The sequence below is a fragment of the Lactuca sativa genome, chromosome 2 (genome assembly GCF_002870075.4).
Source record: "Lactuca sativa cultivar Salinas chromosome 2, Lsat_Salinas_v11, whole genome shotgun sequence".
In the NCBI taxonomy this organism is placed as follows: Eukaryota; Viridiplantae; Streptophyta; class Magnoliopsida; order Asterales; family Asteraceae; genus Lactuca; species Lactuca sativa.
This window is the reverse complement of record NC_056624.2, coordinates 136,784,349-136,794,871: the sequence shown is the minus strand read 5'-3', so window position 1 is coordinate 136,794,871 and position 10,523 is coordinate 136,784,349. Positions and strand designations below refer to the sequence as shown.

The 10,523-nt window shown below is 34.0% G+C and overlaps 1 protein-coding gene across 1 annotated transcript; it reads right to left on the bottom strand.

Moving 5' to 3' along the window:
* Window positions 1-205: 205 nt before the first annotated feature.
* On the bottom strand, window positions 206-6,192 carry LOC111913013 (stress response protein NST1). The gene is made up of 8 exons (XM_023908737.3): window positions 5,988-6,192; window positions 5,632-5,878; window positions 4,664-5,002; window positions 4,320-4,579; window positions 3,154-3,295; window positions 2,688-3,059; window positions 2,205-2,465; window positions 206-1,908 (listed from the first exon to the last, which is right to left on the bottom strand). Exons 2-8 carry the CDS (start codon window positions 5,800-5,802, stop codon window positions 406-408), a joined length of 3,048 nt encoding a protein of 1,015 aa, XP_023764505.1. The 5' UTR covers window positions 5,803-5,878; window positions 5,988-6,192; the 3' UTR covers window positions 206-405.
* Between the last annotated feature and the right edge of the window lie 4,331 nt (window positions 6,193-10,523).

The window sequence follows — 10,523 nt, the reverse complement described above, 5'->3', positions numbered from 1 at the left end:
TTCTATTATTTAATCGGTTAGACTTTGAATTTTTTAATAAAAAACTAATAAAACTTTTTGTAAACTGAATTTTCGTACTATATATAAGTTAATTAGCACATAAAATATGAATGAAAAAAAAAAAGTTTCATATAACACCCGCTTAAAAACAGAGATTAAAGTAACAAACATTAAAATTTAAAATAACAAACTGTAAAAAAGGAAATGCACAATCAATTTTAAGCAAATGCTCCATTGCTATAGGAAAAGAACAAACCTCATACAGGCAAATCTCTCTCTATACCTTTACATCAAATAAAAAAATCAAACGAAAATACAACCAATCAAATTACACGATTCCAATTCCGATTCCGACTCCATAGTTGTTCTTGTGGTTTTGTTACACGATTCCATTCCAACATCAAATTAGAACGAAAACCGTATTCCATTACTCGCTGCAAATAAATTATACTCTTCAACTTCAACAACATCCTTTCCACAAGCATAACCATCTCCCAATCCCTTCAAACCAACACCGGAATCAATCTCAACCGACCCGTTCGAAACATCCACCGGCCCACCAAAATGGAATAGCGAAAACTCCGTATTACCCTTCATTGTTTTCTCACAATTCCCATTTTGCCCTCCTTTGATGGGAGGAGATGCTGTTTCAATTTCAATCACCTTGTTGACATGTGGGACCGATTGGTACATTGGATGTTGACTGTGGTTAACTAACGGTGGAGCCAAAGGACTATAAGGAAGGAATTGCGAATTCCCATTCCAATTGTACCCGATTGGACTCGGGAATAGGTAGTGGTTTGGATGTGGCGGTGGGAATGGCATTGGCATCAATCCATTGGCGGCAGATGTCACCCAAGGCACCGGACTTTGATGGTAATAACCCACGGAAGGAGGTGGAAACACCGGAAAGTGGATTCCTTGAGGTTGTAATGGAGGTTGACTAACCGGAATGGAATCTGTAATTCCGTTGTTATTTTCATTTGGTAATTCCTTTGTGTTTAGTGGGGTTTCTTTGACTACAATTACATCTTCTGAATCCGATGTAGACGAGGATTCTAAATTTTGGGTGGTAGATGAAACCGAAGTATTCCCATCTCCTTCGCTTAGACAGGATGAACTATCGGAATTGGAATTGCTAATTGTTGTATCAACTTCTGTATTTTTTGATTCCTTCAAATCGTTGTCCTCGGTGTTTAGTGTATTTTCGTTTGATAAATCAGGGTTCACAGGGTCAGTTTTGAAAGTAGGAGGGGTGTAAGTGTATCTTTTCTGTGTTTCCATAGGTTCCCATGTTTTCTTCACACATTGTGAATCTCTGTTGGTTTTATTTCTGTTGGTTTTATCATGAACATATTCCGATTTAGGTCTGTAATCGGTTTGGTAACAATTACAACCATGAGGGGCATATCTGTCATTTGACTTGTTATGAGAACAATGTAACCTTGATCCATTAGACCTTATGGTGACCCGGGGACTGTTGTTTCTTAACAGTCTGTTATTTTCAGATACCACTGGAAACTGCCCTCTGTCAGACCACTTTAAGGATTGATCCCAGAATTTTGATTTCCTACGAGGATGTAGAATGTCGGAATCAGGATTCCGATCATGGTTTGAAATTGAATTCTGCTCTTCCGGAATGTAATCTTCTGATAGCACAGAATCTTGTTCTGATTTGCATTGCAAATTTATGGTGTCATTGGCATGTGTTGGCTCCTCTTCTTCCTCATGGGGAATGGAAACAGGGATTACTTGATTCCGTTGACAATTCTCTCTTTCCTTTTCTAATTCCTTATTCCTGAGTCTCTCTTTCCTACGAAGTTTCTTTTCCTTTTCTTTTGCTCTTCTTCGCTCCTTTCTTTCTTCTTCATCTCTCTTTTCCTTCTCTTCTTCTTCAAGGAGTTTAAACTACACAAACAAGAGTTGTAAAATCCACCATACATGAATTGTGCTTCCTAAAAAGATGTATTTGGAATGGAATAGATTACAACATTCTTGAAAGGAGTCTGAGATTCCTTTCATTTTGTTAATTTGACACATTTTTATTATAATTTTTTAATGACACAAATCTTTTCTAAGAACTTGATGATTTAATTCATTTCATTCCTACAGTCGAACTAAACATGATCACGGAATGTAATGGCTCTTTGTGATTCCATTCCATCGAACCAAATAAGAGAAATGGTGGGAGGTAAAGGTTTTACCTGTTTTTCCAAGGTGATGATGTCTTTGCATGCGACAAGAACACGTTCTTCCAACAATTTTAGTGCAAGAGATACAAAAATGCTATGTGCATTTTGACGTGCAGTTCCTTCTCTAAAAGCCTTTTCAACTTGTTCCTTGAAAATAACAGTTGCAGCATCCAATAGAAATTCTCGTGCAAGTTCGGGGCTTTTCGCGTGTTTTTGAGGTCGGGAACATTCTCCATCCATCTCAATTCCATCGTTGTCCATGGAATCATCATCCTGAAATCATTGTATGATGGAATCAAGAAAAAGAATGGAATCGTCCATTCCATTGGAATGAGAGAAAAAAAGCTGTTTGTTTTGTTTGATGGAATGGGTTGTATTATTCTTGAAGCAATGTGGCATAACTTTCTTTTAACTTATTGTTTGTTTAATAGTGAAAAAAAATATAAATTTTATTATAATATATTTGGGGTTTAATGGGATTTCAATATTTCATACCTCTTCTTCCTCGGCCTCTTCTGCATGCTCAAAGAACCTCCTAATGATTTCACCTCTTGTAATTGTAACAAAACCATCTCCAATAACAAGTCTACAATGCACACATTGTTGACCTTTCAAAGCATGAGCTTTGACCGAAAGCTCACTGTATCTTCCATCTTTTTTCCATGCCCTTAAAGTGATATAGCATGCATGTAAACCTTCAAGGTCAAGACCATTGACTTGAACCCTTACATTCAAACCAACATTTTCAAACTCTAGTATATCCGATTTTCCTTCTGCAGTTCCAACAGCCCATTCGTAGTGATGATACGTTCCTGCTGAGTCAGCATAAGTTTGATGCCAATCAGCTCGGATTGTGTCTCTTGTTACCTGCATTGTCCAATTTAGTTACAAAATTTGGATTTTAATCATTTTACTAAAAAAGTTTTAAAAGATTTGGTGATTTGTGGGAAAACAAACAGACCTCGTATTGGAAACTTGTATCAGCCACACAAAAAAAGGAAGTGCAATGAGGTTCTTTTCTCATTCGTTTTAATTCTTTTAGCTCTTTGAATTCACGAATAACGTTCTTTCTGCAATCTCTACAGAATCTCTTGCTATCAAACCTGTAACATAAGATTAGGGGTAATTGGGAGTAAAAAAAAATACTAAAAGAGTTGATGGAAGGAACTGTTAGGGTCTATTTGGTTGGATGGAATGGAATGACAAAAGACTGGAATGACAAAGGTAATGAAATGAGTCATTACATTCCATGATCATGTTTGATTGGCTTTTAGGAATGTAATGAATTGTAATATGTAAATATAAGGTATAGTTAGAATACTATTCTATATGTTATAAGATTTGTTATATAGATAAATACAAGGTATAGTTAAAACACTGTTTTATATGTTATTTTATTATAGTTACAGGATTTATCATACACAAAACTAAGAAATAAAACATAACAAGAGCTCATATTATACTAGTTATTTTTAGAAAATAGAATTATACTTTAATTAAGAGTATGAAATTCTCAAAAACAATCGTGTCATTAGAATTTTTATGATAGAAATGGGTTATATTACAACTTTTCATTCAATTCCACAATGGAATGAAAAATACATTCCTGCCTAAGGAATGAAGATTAACAAAATGGAAGGAATCAGCAGAAAAGGTTCATTCCATTCCATCACGCAAAACAAACAACTATTTTTCATTGCAACCATTCCATTCCTTCTCTGATTTTCTCATACCAAACACTACCTTAGGTGTGAAGCCTTTATCTTTGTTGTGAATCCCCACAAATCTTAGTATGTCTATTGAGGTGAAGCCTTAGAAACCTAGTTCACTTTATTGTTTTTCTAATTCCTAGCAGTTTTTAGGGCTTTGGTTATCAAACCCTTAGCTAGGGTACCCTACATTACTAAAAGAAAACCCTGAATATATAATACAGCTGATGCGCTTCTAGGCCTATAAAGATGAATGGACTTAAACCTAGCAGAATAATAATCCTAACCTAATTGTAAATATTCCACTTCTTGACATTAAACAGCCATCTTGTAAACTTTTAGTTTGTTTCATTAGCAAATACTTAATCCACTAGTGTATTTCAATTGCCAAGAGATGTTAGTAGGAATAGGAACATACCTGTACATTAGGCGTTCCATAAAATCTTCCTCCTTCATCTTTAGAAGAGAATGTCGTGTCTCTTCTCCCAATGCAGACCAAAAGTCAACCAAAGTGTCAACAGAAAGTCTAGCAGTATGTAAGGCACATGTTTCGCGGGTCCCATGACCTCTCCCATACCCCACCATTCCTTGGCTGATCCACCCTCGACCTCCACCACCACATGCATCAGGATAGAGTAATTCACGCTCCCTTTCCCTTGCTCTTGCACTACCAAACACCTGATTGAGTAAAAATGTGAGATACAATACAAGAGATTAAAAAAGAAGTAACGTTGACAATTAAATAATTGTAGAATGGTGTACATTTTGTAGCCCCTTGAGAGATTTTGAATATAAATAGCAATCCAAGAGGGTAAGTGTCCCATCACGAGTTGTAGTTAAGCCTCCCCAAGGGTGGACAGCTGGATCTTGAATGTCATCATCACAATCATCTTCATTGTTTCTATTGTTTGAGGTTCTGCATCCATTAACTATTGCATCCTGCTGTGAAGACTTCCCATACATGACAATTTGTAAAAAACCTTCCAGCAGTAGCCCATTGCATCTGGAGCAATACATGTTTTTTCTAGCTTGTTCGAAAAGAGTCTGCTTATCAACTCTCAGAAGCTTTTGCCTAGCTTGTGGTGACAACCCATTCCAAAACTACAATAGATACAGAAATGAGAAATCTGATCACTAACAAGTTCCAACTAATTATACTTCTCAGCATAAAGGAAGTTTTTTGTACTTGATTGATATTAGATCACCCCAAAATAATGAACTTTATTACAGGTAATATACTGCATTATAAGTTATAACTATGACTGAGTTGTTTAAATTTATCATGTATGTAATCTTGAACTATGTCAAGATACTTTTGATCAAAGAAAATGTTGAGCCTCAAGCTTGCTTTATCAAACAGAACAAAATCATGTCAAGTCTGACATATTTTGCAGTTTTGATGTTTAGCAGCACTTGTCACAACAGCCATTTTAACTGCCTCCACCACTAGCATACCCATACACATTATCAATGCCCTTCCTTGACATAAAAGTTGTTTACACTAGTTACATGTTCAAACTATCTAATTAAACATGAGAAGCATTCTCAAGAGTCAAGACTATGAATCTAAGTAAACACAGAAATCATAATAACCAAGTGACAATATTAATAAGGTCCAAAATTAAGCTCTAAGTTGTTCTAAGGAAATGCCAAATAATTTATTAAAATGATACATAGATGAACAAATAAATTTACACCTAAAATAACAAAATTAAATCAAAATTATGAACCTTCTGGAGTTGATTGCAACTAACATCATTCCGATGCTTAGACCAGAATCCACTCGACGAAACTGATCCATTTGACGACAACGAGTAAGACGTCGTCGTATCGCCATCGCCGCCACTAAATTGGCAATCACACGCTAATTCCGGCATCGTTTTCCTTAACCTCACGCACATTCCTTCCTCAAATTCTCCATTTACCGAATCCAGTCTCCGATTAAATACAAAACTTCTTCACAGAATTAAAAACAATCTGATCCAGAAAAATTGATAGAAGAAAGGAAATATTAAATTTGGTTAGATTAGATCGTTTAATTGATGTGAGATTTCAATCTGAATTATTCGAGATTATTGATGTGTACCTGAAGAAATGATTTGTTGGAAGGATCTCTAAGAATTTATTAGAGAGCGAGAAAGAAGCAAATGGACGCAGGGAATTTCGATGAGATTTAGTTGTGTGCGTATATATTGATATCGTTGTATGTGGGGAGAGAGAGAGAGAGAGAGAGAGAGAGAGAGAGAGAGAGAGGGGGTTGTGACCTGTGTGGCTTGAGCAGGGGTGCACGGTAACACGGAGGAGGCACTGTTATGTTATCATTATATATTCATTTATTTATATTTATATATAGAGTAAATTACAGGAATGGTCCCTATGGTTTGGGTTAATTTGCGCGTTTGGTTTCTAACTTATTTTTTTAACTTGAAAAGTCCCTATTGTTTGTTTTTGTTACTCGTTTGGTTCCTTTTTTACCTAAAAAACTATGATTTAAATAGAGAAAAATGGTGAGATGGGTAAGGTAAGTTAAGGGTGTGGGGTTGGGGTGTGTTTATTTAAATAAATTGAAAAATCAATGGCAAAATAATTGTTTAGGTAAGATAGGGACCAAACATATAATAAAAAAAAACATTAAGAACCTTCCAAATTAAAAAAATAAGTTAAAAACAAAACACGCAAATTACCTTAAACTATATGGACCATTTGTTTAATTTATTCTTATATATAAATTTGATAAGTACAAAAATTACAATCGAATTCGCTCATTTATATTATTGTATTTTTTTCTGCTCGTTTACTTAATTAATGGTTTTTAATAAGAAATATTAAATAATGCACACCTACTTTTATTTATGTATGCCAATAATAAAGTAATAACTAAAAGTTTGTTTATGTTTTTTTTTAATCTACAAAGCATAATTTAACATGTTAAACCCATAAAATGATATTTATCTTATTATTAAGATAAATGTATATCTTGCCAGTAATATTTTAACAAGGTCTTAACCATCCAAGTAGGGGCACACGACAAGGGTCTATTTCTATAGGAACCGATTGTATATAATAATTTTTTTTATACACAATAATATATGTTTTAAAATGTTGTATTGTAAAACTATATAAAACATAAATTGTTGTATACGGAAAAAAAAATTATACACGAAGTATTACCTATTTTTTAAAAAGATTTACAAAACCCCTTTAAAATTTAGCGCTCTTTCACAGCCATTTCTAAATCCATGGGATCCCTATAAAGAGGTTTTTGAAATGAAAATAATATGTATTTTTATTAGTATTCAACATATGTAGTGGGATTTTTTTAATTAATTTGATATATCGGGACATTATTTTTAACTATTTAAATGACCTATTTCATATCTAACATTGAAATCACAAGTTTAATAGTTTATATTATATAAGAAGTACAGTGAACCAAATGACTACAAAACTAACAGTTGTTTGATATAATATTAATGTAAAATGGTTACCTATTTTATCATGTGTAAAAGCTGCCATTATTTCGACAATATGACAACACTATTCTCCGTCTTGTAGGGTAGAACATGGCAACATTTTTTGGTAATAAGTTAATAGAAAATAGACAAAATCACAAAATTATAGAAATAGTCCTTATGGTTTTCAAATTTTTTTAGATAAGTTCCAAAAAAATGGTTTATTTGTAAAAATGGTTCTTTTTTTATGTTTAAGTTGTGGATTTGGTCCCTAAAACTAATATATGTTAATTAATCTACTCTGTTAAATTTGCTCAAATGATTGTTTTGCCCTTCATTATATATTTTCAGTTTATAGCCAAAGTTTGATTGAATTAAAGCTCCTCCACCGCCATTGAAAATCAATATCATTCTAAAAGTCTTCAACCACTTTCGCAGCAACATAAATCACATGTATGAAGATAGTTGGATACAATTCAAAAGCTAAAGAAGTAATTTTGACCAGAAGTCCAAACCACATATCTAATCCCTAGTAAGCATCTAGAACCATAAAGTCACTGACTTGGTGACTTTGCATGCCCCAAAATGATCCAACTTCAAGATATAGCACTTTACTATCACTAAATGGACATAATATCATGCATGGGTGATTCTAAACCCTAAAGGTACCAACTTTATGGACTTTAAACGTCAAAAACATCAAGAGTGGCAATTCATAGCTCCTGGAGTGGTGTCAAACCACTAGATCTCATTCATGGTGCCAAAAGGGTCCAAAACTCATATAAACTAGATCTTAGTTTTTAATAAAAAAGATCATAGCTTTTTACCTCAAACAAGCTGGAAATTGAGTAAAGAATCAAGATCCACAAGCTCTTCCTTGATCAACAACCTTGCACTAAACTCCTTCTTCTTGATAATGAACCAAAACACACCAAGAAGCATACAATGAGCTCAAAAACACAATGGAAGGTCTAGGGTTTCGAAATGAGGCTATAAGGTCAGTGGATGCTGAGAAAATGAGGGTAACATGAGCCATAAGTGTGATTATACAGCGTCCAACCCCATAAATTAGGGTTTCACTAAATAGCACGTACGCCCCGTGTACATATGCGTACGCCCTGTATACATATACGTACGCCCCGCGTACGTGTCCGAAGTCCCGACCAAGCCACTCATCAGTACGCTAAGCGTACCATGTGGTACGCCCCGCGTACTGGCTTCTCAGCTAGTACACCAAGCATACCATGTGGTACACCCCGCATACTACCCAAGGACTAAATGTGCAACATTTCAACAATGAAGGGCATTAATGAAACATACCAGGATCCAAGTGTTACATAGAAATCCCTGCCTCTTTCACTGCTACATGTGAATGATGCATATTTTGCCAAGTAAGCAAGAACCGCATACATCATCTGACTCTAAGTCAAATGATTCTAATATCCTATCATATTAGAGTTTGGAAATATGTTTCTTGTTTAAAAGGACAAGACGATAATGCCGCAAACATGATTTATCCAATACTCATTTAGAGGAATCAACATTTAATATTATATTATTATATTTGCCAACACAAACAACACTTTTATATATGTCATTGCAAGGACTATCTTTGAAAATAAAACAATCATTTTTATAAACTAAAATATCACCATTGTTATTATCAAAATAAAAATGAAATCCATCATTGAACAAAGCATAAAATGAAATAATGTTTCGATCTACATGAGACGGTTAGCAACAATTTAATAAACTAACAGAAACATCATTATTAAGCATGGTGTGACATCCTCATTTTCACGGCCCGAAAAGACATTTTTCTTTATGCTTATTTTAAAACAGAGTATTCTTTATAAATGCGGAATTTTGTCCCATAAAAAGTATTTTCGAAAAAACGTTTTTTATTGATTATTAAAAACATGGGATCTCGTAACTGATATAAAAAACATAAGCATAAACATAGTTATTACATGCCTTACAACATATTATTATACTCATGGCCTACATCTCCTTGAATCTGTCATCAGATCCAAACGTCACTATCCATGTACCTTTATACTGCTACCTGTGATGCAAGGAAACTGAGTGGGTCGGGTTGTGAAGCCCGATGAGTACATAGGGTTTTCAACCCATAATAATATAATTCGGTTATTTAATTATATATTTCACATCAAACATTTAGCTCGATTACACATGCCCGTTTTTCTTATATATTTATCTCTAAGGACCTACCCGAAGGATCATCGCAAACATCAAGTAGACGGTACTCCTTTGGGGATTCCGCAATACATGTCAGTAAGGAATAAAGTACATCGCATGAACATGTAGTTCATCACCTACAAGTTGCGAACCTGCAATTTTTCCACTGGACTGTCTAAAATAGTATGTGATCATTATCAATACTTGGTTAGATGACTACATCCGCACATATCTAGTAAAATTCATGGCCTCTCCTCATTATTTTTCATCTCTCATCACCCATCGTTACTCAATATATTATAAGTATGAAAATACATATATGGTTAAATAAAAATCACCTCATATTGATTCATCTAACACAAAATATCTTAACCACAGATAATAAGCACATATAGCATTTCATTATCTAAATACTTCATATCTATTTGTAAGATGAAATTAACTATGCACTCACTTGTTAAAAGTGGAAGACCTCTGATTTGGGCATCAATTCGCCTAACATCTTAGTTTTTCCTTTGATATGACCTAGGTATAAACATCACTAAGTCTTAGTCTAGTTTCATATGCCTTGTGACTATAATAACAATAGTCTAGATTCCTCAATAATCTCAATGTCTACATCAAGATCTATCAAATAAGTATTGGATTAGGTGTCTAAGCCAATAAATATAATTGGTATGTACTTGATTTGATCGTAGCATGGTCCTTTTGGGTTGCCTTCACTTTAGCAACTTGACAGGATGACCTTTGGAGAGAGAGAGAGAGATTGGATTTATTATTTGAAATAACAAATTGATTTATTAATGTATTATGAGAATAATATATTAATTAGAAATCATGTTATTTATTTAGTATTTAATCATAAATTAATTTGGAATTTATTTCGGGATTAAAGGAACTGATTAAAGGAACAGTGACTGTTTTGCAAATCATTGATAGTTGTGAAACTATGATATTGGACTCCTTAGTTA